At 43.8% G+C, this 26,308-nt stretch overlaps 1 protein-coding gene across 1 annotated transcript in view; it reads left to right on the plus strand.

The window, feature by feature from the left end:
• FAM13C (family with sequence similarity 13 member C) overlaps positions 1-26,308 on the plus strand; it is a 240,051-nt gene that overhangs the window by 149,798 nt on the left and 63,945 nt on the right. The window contains exons 9-10 of the mRNA XM_065408755.1: positions 5,119-5,317; positions 15,171-15,292. Coding sequence (XP_065264827.1) covers positions 5,119-5,317; positions 15,171-15,292 — 321 coding nt within the window. The remainder of the gene's footprint in view (positions 1-5,118; positions 5,318-15,170; positions 15,293-26,308) is intronic.

A 26,308-nucleotide genomic window follows, 5' to 3' on the forward strand; every position in this document is an offset into this window, starting at 1 on the left:
CCATAGGAAAGGTGAAAAACTGAGTGGAAAGAGCAAGGAGATATGAAAGGATGGGGAAGGGAGTTTGCTGAATGAGGTCACGGATGTAGGAAGCAACAGTTTGTGTGAGGGGAAAGACCACAATATTAATAGGGCTACAGCCCAGCTAAACCAATGACTTCTGAAGCCTGTGGCATTGGGTGATGATATGGGAAAAGATGCTTTTGACTTTTAGTATGGGAAGGCAAAAAAGTAGCAACTCTAAGGCCATATCTATGCTGCAAACATTGGTCAATGCAAGTTACATTGGCATAAAGCTGCCACAGTTAGTATATCACTCATGCGTGTGCACTTGACTCCTTGTGTTGGCACTGCATGTACTCATCAGGAGTGCTTGGGTCGATGTGTGGTACACATTGGATAGGTATCTTAGTATGCAACTCCCCGCCATCTGGAGCACTGTCTCTTGGGAACTTTGGCACTGCATAGTAGGGCAGAAGTGAGTTGCATAGGGGTGACTGGGAGCAAGGGGTCAAGTTCACATCAAGCAGCTTTCTCCATCCTATAATGCCACCCCTACCCCATAATTTTCATGCCTTTTTAAAAATCCCACAAAACCCTGCAGCACTTCTGTCTGTCTGCCATCTCTGACAGAAGCATGGAGCCTGAGCTCCTAAGAGTGTTTCAGGGTCTAATTAAACCTCTCTTCACTATTGCACTATTGTCATGAGAACTGCAAACACAGGACGAACGATCTCTGGTATTTGCAGAACCATAGGAAGAACCTCAGCAGTGCGGGGGACATGACAATTTGGTGGAAGACAGATTGCTGTGGGATGTAGCAAGAACCAATTCAAGGTTGTTGGTGGCACTTACGGGGAAGCTGCAGACAGTAGAGTGCTGCTTCTGGGCCTGAGAAACAATCTCTGACTCAGGGATCGGCAACCTTTGGCACGTGGCCCACCATGGTACGCACCCTGGCCGGCTGGGCCGGTTTGTTTACCTGCCACGTCCGCAGGTTCGGCTCCCACTGGCTGCGGTTCACCGCTCCAAGCCAATGGGGGCAGCGGGAAGCAGCGGCCAGCACATCCCTCAGCCCGCGCCACTTTCCGCAGCCCCCATTGGCCTGGAACGGCGAACTGCAGCCAATGGGAGCCACGATCAGCCGAACCTGCGGATGCGGCAGGTAAACAAACCGGCCCGGCCCGCCAGTGTGCGTACCATGGCGGGCCACGTGCCAAAGGTTACTGATCCCTGCTCTGACTGGTGAGAATGCATTGTAATGCAGGTTCAGGATGATGAGCAGTAGCTGCAGAACATTTGGATGTGAAAGGCCACGTTCCTGGATCTGCATGCCAAGCTCTTCCCAGCTGTAATGCAGGGACACCAGACTAAGAGATGCACTGACAGTTGACAAGCGAGTGGCGATCACACTGTGGAAACTTGCAACTCCCAATTTCAGCTGGTCAGCAGGAAACCATTTTGGAGTTGTCATGCGAGTATGTGGGGCCATTAATTGTGTCCTGCTACACAAGACTGTGACTCTCAGTAATGTACGCGACATAGTGGGGTTCCCAAACTGTGGTGGAGCAATAGGTATCACGTGTATCGCTATTTTGGCAACAGACTACCTTGCCCCAGAATACTTCAACAGAAAGGGCTACTTTTCTATGGTTATGTAACCCTGGTGGATCACCAGGGATGCTTCACTGACATCAGTGTGGACTGGTCAGGGAAGGTTCATGACACTCACATCTTTGAGAACACCGGACTGTTCAGAAAGCTGCAAGTAGGGATGTTTTTTCATGACCAGCAGATTACCATTGGTGGTGATAAAATGCCAATAGTGATCCTTGGAGGACCCAGTCTATCCCTTGCTTCCCTGGCTCATGAAGTCATACACTGGCCACCTCAACAACACCAAGGAAAGATTCAGCTACCAGCTCAGCAGGTGCAGAATGGCAGTTGAATGTCTATGGGTGGTTGAAGGGATGCTGGTGATGTTTACTCACGAGATTGGATCTCTGCAAGAGGGGGGGGAAAACAGTGGTTATAGCTACCTGTTGTGTCCTGCATAATATCTATGAAACAAAGGAGGAAAAATTGCCGCCACGGTGGAGATGGAGCGTGTTTCTCCTGAGTTTGCACAGCCAGCCACAAGGGCTATTAGAAGAACTCAATGCGGAGCTCTACAGTCGAGGGAGGCCTTGACAGAGCACTTTAATGGTCAGCCACAGCAATGCATTGTGTGGACTGTGCCCTACCTGTCCTGAAAGTTTGGGGGGCTTTTAGGAATTGTGTGGTCCTTGGTGTACATTTATTAATATAACACTGTCTGGCAATGTGCCTATTAATTATATGGTGCTTGCTGTGAATTTATAATTATTACACTGTGTTTGTCACTGATCCTATGAGTTTTGTTGACCTCTACAATAACAGGTCGTGGGAGCTTTCAGTAGTGCTGTGCATTCTCCAACATATGTTATGAAGTAATAAAGATCAATTATTTACCAAAAATAGATTTTTATTACATAACAAAACCAGTGCAAAAAAGGTGCAATTAAAAAAGGCATTCAATAAAAACTTCTAAAATAAATTAATGGAACAGAAATTAATAAGGGGACAGAACATTCATGTACATTTTGGCTACCCATACAGCAACTGTGACTCTCACAAGTCAGTGTATGTGAAGCTGTGTTTTTTCTACTGTCCCTTGATATGCTCCCTGTCCTTTTTCTGCTGGGACTCCTGGACCTTTCTTCTATCTGCTTTCTGTCTTTCTCCAGGACGTCTGCAATGTTCACCCTCCAAGTACTCTGTTCATGGTCCAATGCAGCACTGGTTTGCAGGATCTTGATGAACGTATCCTCCTGTGTCCTCTTCTTTCTCCTCCTTATCATGGTCAGGCAATCTGCGGGTATGGAGGAATGCACTGGTAGCATCTACGGATAAAACATACAGAGGTGTCATTGTATGTATAGTGACAGCAGAAAGCACAAGTTAAGTTTCAGAACTTCCTTCCCTTTTGTCCCCTAACATTTTAAACAAGACATGCTTATTGCTACTTCCGCCTTGGAGCACCTGTGCACAACATGCCTATCCAGCCCCAGCCACACTGAGTATGGCCAAGGACAGGTGTAGGGAAGGGGGGGTATGAGGAGGGAATTGTTTGGTGGCATGAAACAGTAAAAATTTGGCCCCTATTTCCATGTGTATGAGTGCACGTTAATAGCACTGAGCACCAGCGCTGTTTTTCCCAGGCGATGGTGATTTTAGCTGATATCTCACGCCCAAGGGTAATGAAGAGAGCACAGCAGTTACTTGTGTCCCTAAGCCACCTGGACCCATACTCTGCTAGCCTGTTTAATGCAGTGGTGCCTGCCGAAGACATCAGAGACCGGTGTGGGAATGTGTCCCATCACAGAGCAATAAGGCTGCCAATACTAGAAACCTTCAGAAGAAGATTGCAGAGTACCTCCAAGAAAGTTGCAACAAGATCTCTCAGGAGAATTCAAGGCACATACCTGTATCTATAAACCAAGTACTGCTCATGGGCAGCCCAGCTAACTCTCTACAGGGAATGAAAAGAAGATAACAGCTCCACCTCTCTTAGTTATACTGCTACCTCTTCTAGTATAAGTCAATACCTGTGTCCTGCTATGCTGGGGTCAGGCACCATCTTGGCATTTCAACATTACATGAAGTAAGTGAAATGCCTTCACACTTACCTGGGGTTCCTTCCCCTGAATGGGGCTCACCCGCAGGGAGTTACTGGACTACGTGGAGTCTCGGGCAGATTCTGGCTCACAGCATAGCTGAACTCCGCAGTTGTATGTACCCCATCTTCCTCTTCTTTGCTGTTCACAACAAGGGGTCTGTGTCTTGGGCTCGTTGGAGAGATCCATGTCGCTCTGTGGGGTGCAGCTCGTTGTAAAAACAGCAGGCCTGTGGCTTGGCACTGAATCGACTGTTGAGCTCCCTGGCCTTCTGGCATGCCTGCTGCAGTTCCTTTGCTTTTATGCAGCATTGCTGCTGATCCCTGATCTGCCCATTCACTGCCTGTAGAAGTCCATGTTTCTACAACTACGCCATAGCTGCGCTTGAACAGCCTCTTCTCCCCACAGGCCCAGATGTGCATCTAAAGCGTGGCATCAGCATGGTTGGTTGGGCAGTTGCACACAAGAAGGGAGAGCTGCTAGGTGTGTGTGTCAAGTTGGGCAATCAGGAAAAAGCATTTCAAAAATATGCAGGGTTTATAAAGGGAGGGGGGATGGCTTCTGCTCTCCAGGACCACGGGGCTATAGCAGTCAGTGTCAGGCATTGTGGGACAGCTTCTGGACGACTGTTAGGGTTGACATAAGTCACGTGGTGTCTGCACTCACACTGTGTCGACCACAGTAGATTGACCATGGCTCAAAGCTATTTGGAGAGCTGGTGTTACTGTGTCGCCTTAACAGGATGCTTACGTCAGTGAGAGACAAATTTGAATATAGACGTATGCACAACTAGGTCAATGAAAGGCAACTTATGTCGACCTACCTTTGTAGTGTAGCTCAGGCCTCACAGTTTACAGGCCCCTACATTACATTTGCTTAAATTACTCTATATACAAATGTGTACTCATGCATTTAGCACAGGGGTAGGCAGCCTATGGCACGCGTGCCTAAGGCAGCATGCGAGCTGATTTTCAGTGGCACTCACACTGGCCACCGGTCTGGGGGGCTCTGCATTTTAATTTAATTTTAAATGAAGCTTCTTAAACATTTAAAAAAACTTATTTACTTTGCATACAACAATAGTTTAGTTATATATTAAAGACTTATAGAAAGAGACCTTCTAAAAACATTAAAATGTATTACTGGCACACGAAACCTTAAATTACAGTGAATACATGAAGACTCGGCACACCACTTCTGAAAGGTTGCCGACCCCTGATTTAGCATATGGTCTGATAATAAACTGCAGACTATAACGGAGACTTGTTTTATTAACATACACAATGTTTAGCTCATATGTGTCCTTACCCTGGCAATGCTAACATATCAAATAAAACTGAGACCTTGGCACCAGTCCTCCTCAGTATTGTTCTGAGAGATGGCTAAAATCCTGCTTACACCTTTTGGTTTTATTTTCTTCTAGAGATGAAAACAACAAAGAAAACTATCCCAACAACACTACAGTCTTAGAGGACAGCCAGCCAGCATTACGAGATACCCAGCAGCACGTGGAACAGACAGCTCATGACTGCACACTACGGGTTGGAATGGGCAACTTAAAATTAAGAAAGCCCAAATCCATTGCAAAACTAGAAAATGGGAAAAACCATGAAGAAAGTCAGGTAATAAAATAAAACGTATCTGTTTCTGCTAGATATTTATGGTGCGGTGTCATAGCAGGAATATGTTTTAAATGCAAAGTGTTGCAAATGATAGCATTATTAATCCCTGCTCTGACTCACCTCCACAATGATTTGGGCATGTATCTGGTACAAGTGAAACTGCAGTTGAAGTAATTCTTTCAGTAAGGGAATCATGCAGAATCAGTGAGAATTCCCTGATATAGTGATAGATTCTGAATCCACAACTGCTCACTGCTGAGAGTAAGGGTGTCATAGTATGGCCCATAGTGAGGATGTGCAAATTATTTCTCCTTCTGAGTTATCTTCTTGTATTTCCTGGATGTGCTGGAATAACGGCAAGATCTTTCTCTTGTGTGGCTTGTGCTAGAGATTTAAACTGGTGTCTCTGTCAAACCACTAAATACTGTAATGTTTTATTAATTCTTAGTTATTAGGAGATATTTGGTAAGATGGCTGGAGGATGTTACATCTCATCCCTTTATCCCGTTCAGTGGATATGAAAAATTAGTGAAAATGATATACTTAGGGTATGTCTACACTGCAGCTGGGAGTGATTCTCCCAGAGAGGGTAGACAGACACTCACTAGCGGCACACGGGGAAGTATATCAGGAAAAGCAGCTGATCAGGAGGGCATAAAGTAAGGGGGAGAGATGATTGATCTCTTAGCCTCTTGTTAATTATTTTTCTTGCTGCCCTGAATCTGTGCCCCCTTTCAGTTCTCATGTATGTCACACCTGTATCTCAAACTCACTAAAAGCTAAAGTTGGCCAAATCACCCAGTGTCAACTCATTTGCCCCATTTTTATCTCACCAGTGAGTTTGGCTCAAAGAATTTAACTGAGAATGTTGGTTTAGTTTTATGTAGTATTTTGTGATCATGTAATTAGATCTCCATAAAATATTGATGCAACAGAAAAGTGCAGCATCTGGAGGGGGAAAACCTCCAATAAGCCATGAAGTTTTCCTGTGATACAGCGTTTGGATTGGGAAACAAAAAAGTCATGTTGAGTTCCACTCCCACCCACTCTTCCCCAGGCCCTGTTTCCAATCAGTGAGAAGCATGGTACCATTCTGCCCCCACCTCTGACCTGAGCACTGATACAGTATCTCATAGATAACAGAATTAGCACTATGGATATGATTGGTTCCCACATAAAATAAATGTTACTTCATCACAGGAAATTAAAGTACCCTCATCATTGATTGGGCTATAGTTTGGGCCCCGATCCAGCAGTGAGCTCTCCAGGGACAGACCTCTTTGACTCATTGATTTCAGTGGAATCTGCCCACATGAAGCAGCTTGCTGGATTGAGGCTTTCTGGGGAAAATGTTTCCCAAGGCGCACATTTTACAAACTCCTAGTTCACTCTCATGTAAGAGAATATGCATTCACCTAAGCCCCATCTGCAGGCCCAGTGTGGCTGCATGGACCTCTAGGTTTGTTTTGTTGTTTTCTTGAACCAAGTGTACATCTGGCACCCAGGCTGTTGTTTAAAGTGCTTATGAAAAGTAAGGGCTCTGCTTATAGAAAAGTTCAGAGGCAGTTTTTCAAGTCAAGAGCTCCAATATACTATAACCTTCAAATTCTAAAACTCTTTGTCTGTTTTAGTAACTGATTTTATCTAATGTGCTTCTTTCCATTCCGACTCTCTGCTTTACTTGAAATTGAAAACAAAGTGTTGTTATTTTTCTAGGAGCTGCTGATTACATGGCAAGTTGCCATTATCTTGAAAAAGGGAAAGAGACTGATGATTTGAAACAGCATGCTACTGTGCACACCTGGGCTCCTTCTAAACATATTGCTGCCACCAAGCCTCTCAACAAGCTCACAACTGTACACATAAGGCAGCCAATATGCATCTCACTGGCTCTGCTGCCTAATTATGTTCAATTGAAAATGAAAACGAGAATGCCCTCCAAATAGTGATTAAGCCATTCTAGTTCAAGTGATTCCCTATTTTTATTGACACAGAATGTTCCTTTAATGACAATCCTCTCCCCAATTTCACTCCTACAATGAGTGAAGAAGCATTTATTCAAATCATGACAATATCTAATTACAGATTTTGCTTTGACATACCAGAGATTTAATTATTATTCACATCTCTGTGTTAGTAGCTACTAAGCTCTTAGCAGTTACAACATCTTGAGCTGCTCCTGACAGAATTTAGTTCTTTAATAACAGAACAAGTATTGAGCTATTGAGAGTTAGGGACAGAATTGGTGCACTTATTCGATACACAGCAATCTGTGTATATAGGGCCAGATTCTATAAGTTTCCACCAGTGGAAACCCAGATGCATGGCTATGGTAGTGGAAAGGCTGTGGAGAGGGAGTGGTATCGCTGTATCCATAAAAGAATAGGGCAGAAATTACAGGTGAACTGGTGCTGGGACAGGTTGCAATGGCAGAGGTAAATCCTAGAAAAGTAACAGGATGTCAGACTAAAGAGTGAAATAAAAATAGCACATGGCCAAAAATAAATCTATAAATGTCAATATGCCAATACAAGAAGCTTACAAGGATGGGAGTAGGGGGGAAAGCAAACTAGAATACCTGGCAATGAAGCTTGATACGTGATCACATTTTCAAAAGACCTCAGCACTCAGTTCCTGTTCTTGCCAGTGGGAGCTGTTTAGTGTTGCACGCTACTGAAAATCTGGCCACTCAATAAGATGTCCAAAAGTGAGCCTGAGTTCTTTTGAACATATAGCCCATAATGGGCGTTGCTGAAACTTGAACAAATTTCAGAGATCAATGGGATACTGGGATATGTGGCTATGAACTGAACAGGAAGGACAGATGTAGGTCAGAAGTGGGAGAGAAGCATGAAACCTAAAAGATTTCATAGAACTAGGTCTGGTCAATTTTGATGGAAATTTTTCTAGGAAAAAAATGGAAACAAAGCATTTCAGAGTGGAACCCTCTGATTTTTTATTTTGAAAGGACTCTTTGTTTTTAAAATTATTTTATATTGGTTTGTAGTTTGTGTATATTAACTTTTATTTTATTTTACATTTTAATTTTAAAACAATTATTAAGCCCTTGTTTTAAAATAATATAAAATAAGATAATACAGTAAAACAACATACAAATAAAACAAAATAAAATAAAAATGTAAAAAAGCCAAAAACATTTTTATTAACCCAAAACAAATTTTTTCAGAAATTTCATTTTGTGACAATTATCAAAATTTTGATTTTTCATTCTGATAATTTTGAAATGCCAGAATTTCCTGTAGATAGAAATTTTGACCAGAGCTATGTAGAATCTAATGTGATAACATGTCTGAGTGAAGAGGACCATGTAGTAGAATCTGTACAGACACAAATCCCACGTGATAAAGACACAAATATACTAGTAGGGAGTATTGTAGCCTGCTATAAATGTGATTTAGAGACAACTTTGCACTTAACTCAGGAACTAGACCATAGAATTTAATAGAGAATAATAGCCTTTCCATGGATGTTTTGAGCTGTACTGTAGAATTTAATAGCTGGTATAAAATTCTTGATAAATCCTATTTGACAGTTCACAACACTTTTATAGAAATTATCATCTTCTGTTTAAAATCTATAGATGTTTTTCTGTAAGGGTATGAAGACCCTGGCATAAACCTCACCTAACAGAAAGCCTAAGGGGCGGGCAGAGTGACATCACAACCTATCCTCCCTTAATGCGAATCCATTCTAGGGAATATGGGAAGGGGCATCAAGCACAGGGAGGTGAATTTATATCTCCATCAAGCAGTTTGAGTGCACCAGGGAGAAGGCTCAGGGAAGACTTGATCAGACTCTATAAGAACCTACACAGGGAGCAGAAATTTGACAATACAGGGCTCTTCAATCTCTCAGACAAAGGTATAACAAGAACTAAAGGCTGGGAGTTGAACCTAGACCAATTCAGACTGGAAATAAAGTGCATTAATGGTGAGGGTAATTAACCATTGGAGAAACCTACCCAGGATTGTGGTGGATTCTTTATAACTAGAAATTTTTAAATCAAGATTGAACATTTTTCTAAAAGATATGCTGTAGCTCAAGCGCAGCTATTGGATTTGAAGCAGGAATTAATACAGGGAAGTCCTGTGCAGGGCCGGCTCCAGGCACCAGCCTGGCAAGCAGGTGCTTGGGGCGGCCACTCCGGAGGGGGGCGGCATGTCCAGCTATTCGGCGGCAATTCGGCGGACGGTCCCTCACTCCCGCTTGGAGCGAAGGACCTCCCACCGAATTGTCGCCGCAGATCGCGATCGCGGCTTTTTTTTGGCTGCTTGGGGTGGCCAAAACTCTGGAGCCGGCCCTGGTCCTGTGGCCAGAGTTCAGCAGGAGGTCAGAGTAGATCATCACAATGGTCCTTTCTGGCCTTAAAATCTGTGGATCTATAAATGGTTACTATGGTCTATATCTGTTTTGTTTCCCTGAGCCACTCTAGTGATTCTGTAGTATTAATCTATTATAAAATCAAATGTTATGGGCCATTGAAATACCAAAATCAAGTATGTACAGTATATATTCTGGAGAGACAATATAAGAAGTGAGGTTTTGGAATTCAAAGTCTGCTTTTCTTGATTAATCCCCTTCCTCTGTAGCTCATCTTTGATGCACATTAACATGAATTTGGATTATGAAATGATTCACCCTTAAATTCTTTACTGATACTGAAATGTAAAATAGCACTGAGCTCACCAGCTAATAAGTAGAGCAAATAACAGTCCTATTTCTCAGTCTAATCCCCAGGGTGAAGGACTAAGAAAAGTAAATGGTATCTTGACACAAATCACAAGAGACAGAAATGCAGAAAACTGCTACATGAAATTCGGTACTTTGGTATAAATTAAATACATTAATGCCAAAGCACCCCTATTAATTCAACATTGAAGTTGTGGTTTTAAACACACGAGAGTCAGAGAACTGAGTAATGGAGCTATGTCAATATACACCAGCTGTGGGTGGCTTAGGCATGAAATTCTCACCAAGGTTTTAACTCTGCATCCATGCATAGATATATTTTAATAGCATCTTTCATGACTTGATCATAGCCACTGATCAGTGAGGTAAAAAGAAAACTGGGTTCTCTGAGAAGGAGAAAGCACGTGGTTTCCATGTCTGGTCAACCTTTTCTAAGGGCAGGGCACCCTGCCTGTGGCCTTCTAGGACTTGCGCAAAGTAAAAATGTTGCTGGATGGAGCCCAGGGTGAGCCTTGCATTGTCGTGCACCCCCAAAGTTTTCATTGTTTGATTTCCATATAAACCACTGCAGCTTTTTATAACTTTTTAAAGGAAGTACTATAATGATACCTATTTGTACACTACCTATTTCTTACCCTGTTTGGAGTGGTTTGCATCCAAGTCAAGTTCAGCACATTACATGCTTTCATAAAAGACCTTAGTTGACATATTTTTATAGCACAAGGACGTTGTATACGATTAGTTGATTCAACTGCTTTTTTGGGTGGGGTGGGTTTCAAACTGCCTGTTCTCCCCTTGGGGTGTCTGGACCCTGACGGTCACTTGGCCATGACACCTTGTGCTTTGATACTATCAGACTTCATAAGTCAAAGAAAGTGGGTCCAGTTCAAGATGTGGATGGGAGATCTGTGTTAAATTGTACAGATGGTTCAGCAGAAGACATTCTTCCCTCCAGGTCTGTACAAAACAGTCTCAGCATAATAGCAGGAGGGGACAGGGCACTATCAGAGATGCTCTCTTTCAGGTGAAATGGAAAACCGAGGTCCTGAACACACGTGGTTTATGAGTAGCCAATTGCATCTCTCTAAGAATAATGTCTGTCATTTTAGGATTATGGTGTAACCCTAACAGAAACAAACTTTGGAATTTTAGGCAATTTTGTAACAAAATTGTGCTTTTGTGGTGCAACAAAATCCAACCTTTGTGTGTCAAGGGGATCCAATAGTATTATATATCATTGTAATATATTTGTTTCTTCTTATCTTTGGGTTAAGATTTATGAATGTGTTGCATGTGGTAAATGGCAGGTGAAAAAGAGAAACCTCTGGTCACTGCCAAGAAGACACAGTGCTGTGTAATCACTACTGTGGTATTTGCTGTATCCTTGACACAATATTCAGGCAGCCAGAAAATATCATTCTTCTTAAAAAACCTGAAGATAAATCAGTTTGGGATATTCTTTTTTTCCTTCCATGAGCTAAAACTTCTGGAAGAGAGACACAAAACATCCTGACATGCTGGGTCCCTGTTCGGCCAGTGCCTTTCAATTACTGGGCAAAAATGAAATAAATTCTGAAAAATAAATGTGTACATGTTTAAGTGAATTAAGTTGGGTTTCTGTTGCCTTTCAATTCAGTGTCAATTGTTCAGGCTTCATTGCCCCAGTCACAACAAACTGAAACTGATGATGGTGGTACCAGGCAGGGCCGGCTCTAGGATTTTTGCTGCCCCAAGCAGAAACAATTTTGGCTGCTTCCCCCCCCCCCCCCCCGTTTTTTTCTTACCCCACCCCCGGCCCCGCCTCAGCTCCCCCCCTTCCCCAAATCCCCAGCCCTGCCTCCTCCCCCCAGGCTCTCAAGCCTAGGAGGGAGGGTGAGCAGCGGCGCGCGAATCAGCTGTTTCGCGCGCCACGGCCGCTCGGGATCTCCCCCTCCCTTCCAGGTTTGAGAGCCCGGGAGGGAAGGCGAGCAGCAGCGTGCGAGCGGCAGCAGCGGAGGTGAGCTAGGGCGGCCAGGGCACATTTTTAGGGGCGGCATTCTGGCACCGGCCATGCCGCCCCTAAAAATGTGCCGCCCCAAGCACCAGCTTGTTTTGCTGGTGCCTAGAGCCGGCCCTGGTACCAGGAAGTCCAAGAGAGATTGCATGGCTGAGAGTTGCTTATGAGAGGAAGGGAAGACTTTTACAGTTACACAAGGGAACAGATTTTGCTGTTCTTTACAAAGGATCTTCCCTGTGTGCTGAACTCTTATGGTCCATATCAGCCTTGGAAGTTTGAACTAGCTAATCTAGTGGTGGAGGATAGACAGTGGAGCACAGAGGGTTTTGTGACTTGACTGGAACTTAGGAGATGTCTGTTTAAGTGCAAATTCTGCTACAGACTTACTGCATGTCCTTGGGCAAGTCACTAACTCTCACCAGGCCTCAGTTCCCCATACATAAAATGGTGATAATAATACTTCCTTTCTTCAATACTTTCTCATGTAGATGGTAATCTCTTTGGGGCAGGGACTATTTCTCACTACATGTATGTACAGCGTCTAGCACAGTACAGCCCTATTCTCATCTGGGGCCTCTCACTGCTGTTGTAACACAACTAATAGTAAAATGCCTATTCTGCCCAAGGACTATCAAACATCCCAAGGTTTGGGGGTAAATAGAGTCAGCTGACCTGGTTCAACCTGATTTTACCTTGAGCTTTAATTAAAACAGTTGTGTTGAACTATTCTGTCTCCAAGAGTATATCATCATTTTATATAACCCAGGGAAAATCTTGTTTAGATAATAATGGAAAAACTGGAACAGCTGCAAAAAGTGCCAGTCACTGTAATGTGGATCTCTGTTACCATTTTTGGATACAATATTATCCATTCAATGCTAAACTAAATTAAATAAATACAGGGGGATCTATGTCATAAAGCTCTGAAGGACATTTAAAAAAAAAGGAAAATAACAAACAAGGTTTCTTAGTAATACCATGAAAGTCAAGTAGCATATTATCTTGCCCAGAACAAATGGTAGTTGGCATGCACCAAAGCCATCTTATACGTGAATCAAAAATATTGTTATAGTGTCCTAGGCTGCTGCAGTAAACATAGTGGCAGTAGATCTTGCAGATTCTCAATGATTGCTTCTTGGACTTGAGGTTCTATCCTGAAGTAGAAACCACAAGTATAATCTCTTCTTATTAGCAACTTGAGGCCTGATTCCTGTCCCACTTACTCCACTCTGAATCAGGAATAACTCTATTGAACTCATCCCTCAGCATAAAAAACTTGAAAGGGACATCCACTCAGAGTATCTCCTGAGCAGAGACATTTTTGAAAGTGCCTTAAATTCTGTAGTTTTTGAATAGGCAGCGGTGTGAACAGAAATGTGTTCATGTAAAGACGGGTTCCCAATATAATGTACATTTAAACAAACCTCATGGATAGTGTGTCAGACACAGGACAGACAGAGAAGCAAATGAAAATAGGCATTTTTGCTGTTGAAGCAGTAGGGGCCTCTGATGAGGTGTATGAACCCTAAATGGCAACCACCAAAAATAGGTTGATGACAGTGCTACATTTGTAATGAAAGAGGTGCCAGGACCAAGCAATTTTTTTTTTACTTTCATAACTGATGAGGCAAGACCAGAGGTGCCAAGACACCTGGCTCAGCCCTGGTACAAATTAAGCACTGGTTGATGGACAGAGTGTCTACCTCCACTCCTGTGACTAATTGCCTGAGTAGTAACAGCTGGAGTGAAAGCCTTCCAACCAGGCAGAAGGAATCATCTGACAGAGAGGCTGAGAAGTACCCTGAGGAAACTTCTCAGCAAGGGCTGGCAATGAACCACCTAAGGTACAGACCCAGCAACCCCCACAGAGGGTGAGGTGAGATTGCTGGGAACAGCAGCTAAGTGGATTTCTTCCCCTTCACCCTACAAAGTAGGGGAAAGGGTTGGACTATGTAGTCAGGCCCTTAGTTTAGGACAGGGAGCTAAAGAATAGCCAACACTGGCCAGAAAACTAGGAGAACAAGGTCTTAAAGGGCCAGAGTACCCTTCTGTTACCCCTGGATAGAGAGGAGGGGGCTTCATTCTGCAAACTTTTCCATGAGTAGTCTCACTGAAGTCATTCGGTGGATTTCTAGGGTTGGGCCCTAAAACAGCAGCAAAATAAAATACTTTAGCAGTGGAAACAAACATGTTGCTGTGCTAAGTACATTGATTTTCAGATTTCTAAATTGCTAGCATAATAATGGTTAATAAAAAATAATAATGGAGAAGAAAAAATTTACTTGCCCTTTCAAATTTTCAGAACACTGTATCAATTTAACTAATCTTTATAACACCCCTGTGTGATAGGAAGGTATTTTTACCCCATTTTACAGATAACAAAACTGAGGCAGAGACTGGTTGAGTGACTAATTCAAGTCAACAAAGCTAGTTATTGAGAGCCTGATCTTAAAACTCAAGCCTTCCTAATTCCCAGTCCTGGATTTCATTCACGAAACCAAACTGGCTTTCCCCCCACCCACTGGCAAGGTGACTGAATCAACAGATTCCGTCCCACTCACCTTCCCTCACTCTAAAGTAAGATTTTACTAGTAAATTAATAACAATATTAACATGCCTGAAAAAATCAGTTGCAAATTTGGAAGCTGATCCTACAAACCCTTACTCATATGAACCAATATTACTTTTGTGAGTCAGGGTTTTCAAGATGGGACCCATACTAGAAATCTTTCTTGTTATTTGATTGAATAATCTTGAATCAAATATAAATATTTATAGATTAACATATTGAGCAGTAAGTGTAGGACACATATTGATGTCTGTTGTCTAAATAATGAATGAATAGAAACAAAAGATGGGTAACACATTTGTCCCATTGGTGTCTTTTTGTACAGAATCTGCTTTCAAAAAACATTGTACAATAAAGAATGACAGTGCTTTGAGACCTTTTATAGTTATTGCTATCCATTTGTTATTACCATCTTTATGCATCAGGGGAATAACTCTTTAAAAAATCAGTATAGAACATTCCACCCCCCCACCCTCCACAAGCTTTCAGTTTCCTACAGCTGTTTTTTTTTTCTTTTTACGCAAAATGTTCACATCAGCCAGGCCAGTGCTGACAGGGTGCTCTGTTGGTTTCTGCAGGAGATGGAGAATGCATTGCCAGGATTCTCAGAATGTCAGGGGAAAACAGGAATGTCCGCTAATGACTACACCCAGAATGTGGCTTTCAGATGCCAGGAAACAGTCGTGAGACTTCAACCAAGGTAGGCTTTAATTGCAAGAAATGCCAATGTGTGTGTATGCTGCCTGCTGTATAAAATATTCAAGTTCTTTACTTTCATTGGCAGTTGTATTCTTTATTTTGAGTCCTAGAGCTGTTCGCAGATCTTAAAGCGGTTAGAGATAACCTACTTCTTTAACTTTAAATTTCCAAGCAAGATGAACATCTTTTCCCTCATCTTAATTCAGAACTTTCAATTCCCTTGGGCCAGTTTCAGAAACATCCTGACACTTTCCCCTCCTCCCTTGCCTCATTGATTCTCAGATCTATATTTCTACTGAGAAGTCAGGGAATGACAAGCACAGGCATAGTTTTGATACTATGATTCACTTAGGGATAAATCAGGCCCTGAATTCAGTGGAATCAGTCTGGTTCCATCAGGAAGGGGTTCCATGCAGTGCACCCACACCCCCTGTTCACCTCAGAGCTCCATGAGGATTCCCTGGGCCCTACACAAGAGGTGTTTTCAGTGCAGGTGACTACACAGATTCATGACCTAACTCACCCCCATTGAATGGGGCACAGCAGCCTGGGAGCTACTGTAGCCAAAGATCCATAGCAGCCTAGAAGAAGGATTCCTTTCTGTTTCTGCCTACATAACCTCCCCAGTGTCCAATGTGTTCGTGTAGGTTATGTCACAAGGAGAAGATTTGGCCCTTATTGACAAGATTGAATTTAGTGTTGAAGATTACACTGTGCTGAGCCTGCAGTTCTTGGATCACCACTTTAAACATCAGTCTGAAACACCAGATCTCTTGCTTAGAGGATGGCTCAACAACACTGAGCTGGGTATAATGGTTCTCTTGGGTGAACGTAAGAGGGACTGTCTTGAATATTTTCTTTGTTCCCTGTCTCAAGTGGCGCCCTGCCTTTAGTACTGTTAGTGCCTGAGTCAGGAGACGGTACCGACCCCAGTCACTCTGACGTCCCTTGTGCAAACTGTTCATAAAAACACTCTGAGCAGTGTCCCTACTGCACATTGCTGGAGAGTAATAGCCAATCTATGCAAGAGGCCAAGTGGCAAGAGGAGTCAGGAAAAGAATCACTTTTTAGAGGGCCTGTAGGAGCAGCTTTCTGCCCCAGAGTGCTGGATGGGTCAGGGGACAGCTAATGGAAATATATAGTGCTTTTCCCTTCTCAGGCTCTGGTTCAAATTGGGACTAGGTTAGTAGTGACAATTCTACTCTGATGGCAGTTTGGTGCTTTATGTGAAATAAGTCGATTGCCTCCAGTTATGTTTTTTAGTAGGCAACCATCCCAAATGACATTAATTCACACTCTTGGGCGCAGTCTTAACAGAGTGGCTGAGGATTTAATTAGCTTTCAAAGTGAACTGCTTTCAGCCTCTACTGCTGGTACCCCCCGTATAAGTTGATGCACAGTAATGTGGACTATATCTATTGAGGCTTACGCTGGTCTAATACCTGAGGGAGGGCACTAATAAATTCTTCAAGGGACAGTGGTGCAAAAATGCTGCAACCTGTCTTATGTCAGGGTGGCCATAGAGGGCTAGCACAGGCTAAAAAGTGAGTGCTGCTGGTGAGTGGGGGTATGTGATCCTGACAGAATCAGGGAGGGTGCTGATACCAGCAGTACACCTTGGCATAGGCCTGTATCTCAAAGCTATTTAGGTGGCTAACTGCCATTGATTTCAGTGGGTGTTAGACAGCTAAATACATTTGAGGATCCGGGCCACAGTTCCCCTGGCAGGGAGCTGCTGCTTGCCTTGACTGTGCTAGAAGGAGGAAGTAGTAACACCACCTATTCCCCGCTGAGGTGAGTTCTTTGGACTTAGCTATCAGTAGAAGGTGTAATTCATAGCTCCCTGCACTATGTTAAGTGAATCTGTTCCCTGGTATCTAACATGTATCAGTTTTGCGAATTCATGTTCAATCTCCCAATTTGAACCAGTGTCTTAAGAGTTGAAAACCACTATGCATTTTCATTAGCTGTGCCCTGACCCATGTCCTTGGTAGCTAAACAATGCTTAGGAAGTTTTTTCTGACACAGAAGCTTAAATGAACATACCACAAGGCAGCAAGGCTAAGAAAATGACTTGTTATGGTCATTCCTCTTGTTAAAGTTTACTTAAAATACTGAGCACAATGGCATCCCTCATTTCAGAATTCAGATACTTATAGCACAGCGTTTCTCAAACTGGGGTGAGCATCCCCAAGGGGACTCCAGGGGGTCTGTGGGACCCACTGAGAAACTCTTCCCCCCTCCTTCAACTCCTTCCTTTCCCACCCAGGCGCGCCTCCAGCATGCTCGAGAATATGCTAACCTGTCCTGGCTCCCCGCTGCTCCCGGAAGTGGCAGGCACGTCCCTGCGGCCTGGGCTGGGGCAGGGGTGCAGGAGGGGATGGGGGTGTGGCACTTACCTCAGGGCACTCCCGAAAGCAACTGGCATATTCCTCTGGCTGTGGCTCCTAGGTGGGGGGGGACAGGGGGTCTCCGCACGCTGCCCCCGCCCCGAGCGCCAACTCTGCAGCTCCCATTGGCCAGGAACTGCCAATTACAGTAGAACCCCTATTTTAATTAATTAACAAATGGTAAGAAATATATACAGTGTGCCTATTACAATCTTGCTAATGGATTGTACTACATCAAACAGTACTGTACATACATACTGTGCTGTTAGTGTCCCTGTAGTCATTGGTGAAATAAATTACTGAAGGTCAGTACACCCACACTCTGTGTGTGGCACCTCTGCTCACTGCTTAAGCACATACACATGTACCTGGTTGATCAAGAGATAAAAATGGTTCATCAAACCAGTCGTTCATGAAATGAGGGTTCTATAGTTTAAGTTCCTGTTTTCAATTGTTTATAACTTTGAAAAACTTGAAGCATCTGGGCTGAAATATTCCATGGTGAATGGTTGTCTCAGGCCAAAAAAAAAAAAAAAGGCTGTGGGTTTTTGTTTGTTTGTTTTAACTTTGAGCAAAATCGGTTCAGCTATTTCTGAGAATGAGGCTAAAGGAAAATATATTGTATTTGCCAATGTTAAAAAATTCTTACAGCTGTTTTGTCGAGAAGCTCTACAGTATTGCCAGCTCTTGCAGTTTACTGCAAGTCTTGTGATATTAGGTGATTTTTCTTAACGTCTCAGATCCTGGAGTCAAGTGATTATGTCAGGGATTGTCTTTTATTCTATGTCTGTGCAGAGCCTCGCACAGTTTGGTCAAGGTGCATGACTAGGGCTCCCAGGCACTATGTTAGTACAAATAAATAAAAAGAAAAAGTAGTTGTAGTATTTTTAAATCTCATATTTTTAAAACCAGTCTCATGATTTTTTGGGACCTGTCACATTTTTTTTGGATACTCAGGTCTGGCAATACTAGCTGTAGCATTGTCCATGCTTTGGAGCAGGGTTTTGAGATTTGGCAGGTGGGTCACCCTGGAGTGAGAGAGTTGCCTTTTGTTGTCCCTATGAAAATCCATCCAACTTTGCTGAATTATAAATCTCTGAAAACCACTGTTTGTACATGTACAATAAAGATTTGTTAGAGGCAGGTAACAAAATTCTCTGAACATGCTGTTTCCACTGAGCATGCTCCATCCTTTCAGAGCTCACAGAGTATAATCTAGCCAAGGGCTAAGTAGGACTTTTCCCGTAACTGCTCATTCTGGTAGCCAGGTCCACTGTGGTACTGGGCACCAGAACTAGGAGTAGGGATACTCTCTCTCCTGTGCTCTCAGTGCTCCCTATGCTGGCACCCAGGCAGTTTGGAGGAGGAAGCTGCCTGACTGAAATGCAACAGGGTGAGGAGTGGGGTGGGGTTAGGGGGAGAAGGACAAGTATGGGGAAGAAGCAGAAGGGGAATGGGACAGGAGCAGAGAGGGATATGGCCCTGCAGGAGGAAATAGGAGTGTGGCATATGCATTATGATATGGTCTTTGATTGCATGGTCACATACTATTTTTCCCAGGTCAATGGGATTGGGCAAACCTCAACATTTTTAATGGAATTCAGTTCAGCTACCTCTCATAAAGCCCTCCCCTTCAACTCTTTCTACCTGATCCATATTAAACCTCACTCACTCTTTGAAACTACTATTCCCCAACAACCCTCTTAACTGTGTTGATCCTATTGCAAGTTCTCAGAAGGTCTTCAGTCTCTGTTGTGCTTTAGATGGCTTCTCTATTCCAGTTGCATATGCTCTGGGACTTCTTTGGTTAAAGCACCTATGAATGCATTTTTCACAAATGATTAGATAAATTAATCCAGATAGTACAATAAGGCTTTAAGGACTCTGCTTTCCTGGTACTTTCCCTACTGCTAATTGCTTCTTCAGTATCTTGCTCAGTGGAACAACTTCCTCCTCCTTCTTCCTGTTACTTTCAAGGTCTTCTTCTGAGGTCTGTCACTGGCATTCTCCACTTCTTCCTCTAGACGCTGTCCTTTGACATCCATACCTGTTTGTAAACTTTAACCAATATCCTTACATTGACAACTCCTAGATCTGCCTCTCCAGTTGTGACCACTCTCCCTCTTTTATGACTCAGATCACTGTTATCTCCTCTCCAGAGCTTAATTCCTTGCTATGTCTATGCATTTGTTTCCTTTCCTTCTCCTCATCCTCTACTCTTAGCCCAAGCTTCTCATCTCTATATTCCTTTTCTGTCCTTCTCTTACCTGCTTTTGTTCCTTCTTTCATGCAGTTTCCTATGCCTGGTAATCCCCTTTCTTCACCTGTCTATACGGTTGCCAATTTTCTACTTGCACAAAACGGAACATCTTTGCCCCGCCCCTCCTCCAAGCCCCCCCTCCAAGGCCCCACCCCTTTCACTTCATCCCCCCTCCCTCTGTTGCTCACTCTCCTCACACTCATTCACTCGTTCATTTTCACCGGGCTGAGACAGGGGGTTGGGGTGCAGGAGAGGGTGAGGGCACTGGCTGGGGGTGCGGGCTCTGTGGTGGGGCCAGGAATGAGGGGTTTGGGGTGCAGGCGGGGGCTCCAGGCTGGGGGGTGGAGCTGAGGGGTTTGGAGTATGGGAGGGAGCTCCGGCTGAGGCAGGGAGTTGGGGTGTGGAAGGTGTTCTGGGGCTCTGGGCTGGGGATATAGGTTCTGGGATGGGGCCAGAAATGAGGGGTTCAGGGTGTGGGAGGGGGGTCCGGGATGGAGCAGGGGTTTGGAGTGCGGGTGTGTGAGGGCTCCAGCTGGGGGTGCAGGCTCTGGGGTGGGGCTGGGGATGAGGGGTTTGGGGTGCAGGAGGGTGTTCTGGGCTGGGCTCAAGGGGTTCAGAGGGCGGGAAGGGGATCGGGTCTGTGGGAGGGGGTCAGGGGTTTAGGCTCCGGGCAGTGCTTACCTCAGGCAGCTCCCGGAAGCAGCTGCATGTCCTCCATCCAGCTCCTACACGGAGTCATGGCCAGGCAGCTCTGTGCACTGCCCCGTCCGCAGGTGCCACCCCCGCAGCTCCCATTGGCCATAGTTCTCAGCCAATGGGAGCTACGGAGCTGTCGCCTGGGGCGGGGGCAGTGTGTGGAGCCCCCTGGCTGCCCCTACATGTAGAAGCCCGATGGAGGACATGCTGCTGCTTCTGGGAGCCATGCGGAGGCCACACCAGGCAGGGAGCCTGCCTTAGCACTGCTGCGCCGTCAACCAGACTTTTAACGGCCCAGTTAGCGGTGCTGACCGGAGCTCCCAGGGTCCTTTTTTGACCAGGCATTCCGGTAGAAAACAGGACACCTGGCAACCCTACCTGTCTACTGTCCTCCACTAAATCCTTTCTCAAAAATCTTGTTTTATATAAAGCTACGTAAACATTGTGATATGTGCACTTCTTATCCAAATGACTCCATTATCTTATTGCCTTTACCCTCATCCTTCCTCCACACCCCGCACTCCCCAGTGCTTGTTGTCTGTTAATTTTTGCATTAAAGTAATCCTTGATCGTGCAATAGGACTCACCCAGGAGGACACTTACACTTGCATGTTCACAGTTGCAAGACCATGAGCCTTAGTTTATAAACTCTTTGGGGAAAGGACTAGGGGTGAGATCGGTGCTGCACCTCTGAGCAACCCTTGGAGGTGGCTTTTAGCCACCTTTGCAGCTCTGCAATCATGGACTGCACCAGGAGCTGGAGAGGCCTCCAGTATAATTTAGATAGCCCTGGGGTCCTGTCCAAGCTACGGCAGCCTCCCTAGAATCTCCTGTAGTGCTGCCTGGAATTGCCACAGCACTGTACAATGTGGTCTTAGCCTGATATGCCCTTCCCTCCCCCAGTCCCATCCCCAGCACACCCACGATGATAGGGCTTGTGAGAGGGTCCTCAGAGAAGGCAGCCTTATGCCTGCTTTCTTTAGCTCCTACTGGGAAATCCTCCCCAGCAAGTCCTGCGGCTTTGAGGGCCCCTCTACACTGCTCTGACTCTTTTAGGAAATGTAAAGGGTCAGAGCCGGGGTGAGAATCTCACTCTGAGTCTTCATCTGTTTTGTTAAGCAGAATGCATATCTATGATGTTATATAAATAATATGGTCACGTAGCACAAGCGGGCTTAAAAACCAATGACACTACCCAACATGAATGCTATAAACAAGTCATGGTAAGGAACAATGGTCTGGCCTGACGATTGACTGATGTTATAGCCATAATAGCATCATGAGTCAGGGAAAATATTGTTGGATTGTATTTCATTGCTTTGAGGGAATCAATTATAAATTACATTGCAGTTCTCTAAAATCCACTGCTGTGGATTAGATTGACAGAGACAAAATTGCCGGAATTAAATTTCCTTTTTTGAGTCTTTCTTTTAGGACATTCATTTATCTATGGTTAGAGGAAGAGGCAATTCCAAGTGTCTGCAGATAGGTTGGGTATTTGATGTAGGTATAATCCCTGCTCATCTGAAAATACCTGGTGCTTTCTGCTTGCAGTATGTTCATCATTGCATTATCATCATTATCATTATTAGCAGAAAAGAGGTGTAATACCTTTGCTAGTGCAGAGTTGTCAACCTAAACAATCTGACTGAAAATATAAAAAACTGACATCAAATTTATAAATAACTAATTGAAACACATTGCAAACTCTGCCTCATAAAAATGAGCTGCATGTAATAAACACCAAACTAGGAGATATCCCCTTTCCAGCATTATTTACTCATTCTTTAGTCAAAATTCAAGAGGATTCCTGCCAGAATGGAGAACGTTATCAGTGGTTCACAGTCATGCTGGAAGGGCATAATGAGTGGGGTCAGTTCAGGGTCTGGTTCTGTTCAATATCTTCATCAATGATTTAGATAATGGCATAGAGAGTACACTTATAAAGTTTGTGGACAATACCAAGCTTGGAGGGGTTGTAAGTGCTTTGGAGGATAGGGTTAAAATTCAAAATGATCTGGAAAACTGGAGAAATGGTTTGAAGTAAATAGGATGAAATTCAATAAGGACAAATGCAAAGTACTCCACTTAGGAAGGAACAATCAGTTGGAAATGACTGTCTAGGAAGGAATACTGTGGAAAGGGATCCGGGGTTCATAGTGGACCACAAGCTAAATATGAGTCAACAGTGTAACACTGTTGCAAAAAAAGCAAACATCCTTCTGGGATGTATTAGTGGGAGTGTTGTAAGCAAGACGCGAGAAGTAATTCTTCTGCTCTACTCCGCAATGATTAGGCCTCAACTGGAGTATTGTGTCCAGTTCTGGGCACCACATTTCAGGAAGGATGTGGACAAATTGGAGAGAGTCCAGAGAAGAGAAACAAAAATGATTAAAGGTTTAGAAAACATGACCTATGAAGGAAGATTGAAAAAAATTGGGTTTGTTTAGTCTGGAGAAGAGAAGACTGAGAAGGACATGACAACAGTTTTCAAGTATGTAAAAGGTTGTTACAAGGAGGAGGAAGAAAAATGGTTTTTCTTAACCTCTGAGGATAGGGCAAGAAGCGATGGGCTTAAATTGCAGCAAGGGAGGTTTAGGTTGGACATTAGGAAAAACTTCCTAACTGTCAGGGTGGTTAAGCTCTGGAATAAATTGCCTAGGAAGGTTGTGGAATCTCCATCATTGAAGATGTTTAAGAGTAGGTTAGACAAACACCTGTCAGGGATGGTCTAGATAATACCTAGTTCTGCCGTGAGTGCAGGGGACTGAATTAGATGACCCCTCGAGGTCCCTTCCAGTTCTATGATTCTATGTTGAATGGGACCATAAGCAAGTGAGACTTATGTGGCAGCTGTGCCAATATCCGTTCAGTGCACAGACAGATAATGAAGTCCCAAGCAATTACCAAAGATGTTGAAGATAACACAAACCATGCATAATCTCTGAAGATATAAAGAAGAGTAAAGTGTACATGATTAAGAATACCAAGCAGACCAGGGATCCCCAACTAGCTAAACAATCTTACTGTTCACTTGTTAGCTCACCAACTTTTACATCCTGGGCCTGATTCACCGCTACATTTCTTCCAGTTCTGCACTAGTGTAACTCCAAGTCATGCCCATTGGCCATCAGTATCAAAATGTACTAGAGCATTTGTTTTAGGTTTATCAATTTTACCATTTCCAAGTGCACAGAGATTCCAGCCCAACGCTCACTTTTTAAATGAACAATAGACAGCATCTGATTTTAATAATTTCCAACTCCGTTTTTGCCAGGCTATTGGTAAAAAAAGAATGAATGCTTAGATAAAATGAAACTTCACAGGCTGTCCATCTGTTGGACCAAGAGATTTTCCTGTCACCTGCAGCATGGGCATGGAACCTCAGACTGAGGGCACCCCCTTGCTGGGAGGCCATTGGACAGGCTGCTGTGCAGAAACCTTGGTGCTTTCATTCTCCTTATTTACAAGCACAGTATGGCACAAGAGTTGATGGTGTCTTGTGCTGTCTAGTATGGCTGTGCCACTAACTGTTCCTTTTGTTTCGTGAGTTTCTTCTTTATGTTGTATCAATTGCTTTCATTTTGAGTGGAGTTAAAAAGCCTAAATAGTTCTGAATTGTAAGTGTTTTTTCTTTACATATACTACTAGTCAGTGGGTTGCAGATGCTCAACACCTCTCAAAAATAGGCCATTTTTATTTAGATGCCTAAATATGGATTAAAGAGACACCCAGATTTGAAAGTTTGGACTCAGTCCCTGCTCAGTAGAGAAATCTAAATTCATCATGATACAACAAGTGAGGTACATATACAGATAAGCAGTAGGGGGAATGGGAGAGGGATGATGGGGTGACAATAAGATCACCTGTTAGACCATGTACGCATCTTGATGGTCTCTGTTCTTTTACTAGGTCCTTTCCTCCCACTCATTTCTCATAGGCAAGACAGCAGAGGGTGAGTTTTAGGCGGTATTTGAATGCAGCGAGAGAGGTGGTCTGGTGAACAGGTTTGAAGAGCGCGTTCTAAGTTAGAGCTTAGAGAAATGATTAGGGTGATGGCCAAGTACTATCGTGTTGTAGCCTTTGCATATCTGCTCAGTCTTCAGAGCTGTCTGTCGAGAATATTTCATGAGCATTAAAGTCACTTTAAAATATTAAACACCAACTGCCTTGAGGAAACTGGTGTATCCCCATTAAAATTGAATTTCTAATACTGTTGTTAGTAATTACACTGAATACTATTCTACCAGCCACAAATAATTGGATTTGGATTACTGTACAGTGCAATCTGCATCTTTGGGAGATAAAATGTACAAACCCTCCCTAGCAGTAAACGTTGGGATTAGGGGATTACCTCTCCTTAACAAAAAGGATGGGAAAGCTGTTGTGTGAGCACTGATGTACAATCCCAAAAATGTGCTCTTAAAAATATTCTTCACATATTAAATGTGATTGGCAATGTTTTAAAAAATGGAGAGCAATTGTAGAGTTATGTGCTGCATTACTCAAATACACCTCTACCCCGATATAACACGACCCGATATAACACGAATTCGGATATAACGCGGTAAAGCGGTGCTCCGGGCGGGTGGGGCTGCGCACTCCGACGGATCAAAGCAAGTTCGATATAACGCGGTTTCACCTATAACATGGTAAGATTTTTTGGCTACCGAGGACAGCGTTATATCGGGGTAGAGGTATATGAGGTGGCAGTTTGTTCTTCCTTTGTTTATTACACCCTCTTTTTCAAGCTAAATAATATTTCACTCCATATGGATCTACGGTTCTTCTTATCCTAAAGAATGGGAAAAAACCCTTGGAAAACTCCAGGCTTGCCATGTATTTAAAAGATGTGACTTACTCGAGCAGTTTGGGGCTGTAACTTGTGGATCATTACCACTTTGACCATGAAATGTTTCCTCTCCAGCCAAAGATGCCTCTCTTCTCAGAAGGCAGTGGGTGTGTAATGATGGGTAGAATGTGAATAGGGTCTACATATGCCACTGCAGTTTACAAAGTAGCCACTACTACGCTGGCTGGGCTGCTTGCACACTAGAAATGTACACAAGCAAACTGTTTTAAGGAACGCACAAAGACTAATCGGAAGCTGCAGTGGGCCCTTGAAGAAGTAGTATCAAGTATAATATTTGAGTGCAGATGAAGGGATATGGACAAATTGAAGAGAGTCCAGTGGAGGGCAATGAAAAATGATTGGGGGCTGGGGCACATGACTTACGAGGAGAGGCTGAGGGAACTGGGGTTATTTAGTCTACAGAGAGAAGAATGAGGGGAGATTTGATAGCAGCCTTCAACTACCTGAAGGGGGGTTCCAAAGAGGATGGAGCTCAGGTGTTCGGTAATGGCAGATGACTGAACAAGGAGCAATGGTCTCAAGTTAAAGTGGAGGAGGTCTAGGTTGGATATTAGGAAAAACTATTTCACTAGGAGGGTGGTGAAGCACTGGAATGGGTTACCTAGGGAGGTGGTGGAATCTCCATCCTTAGAGGTTTTTAATGCCCAGCTTGACAAAGCCCTGGCTGGGATGATTTAATGGGTGTTGGTCCTGCTTTGAGCAGGGGATTGGACTAGATGACCTCCTGAGGTCTCTTCCAACCCTAATATTCTACGTTTCTATGTATTTTTTTAATCCATCGATCCAGAGAATTTGCTT

Source organism: Emys orbicularis, chromosome 7 (assembly GCF_028017835.1).
Source record: "Emys orbicularis isolate rEmyOrb1 chromosome 7, rEmyOrb1.hap1, whole genome shotgun sequence".
NCBI classification, from domain to species: domain Eukaryota; kingdom Metazoa; phylum Chordata; order Testudines; family Emydidae; genus Emys; species Emys orbicularis.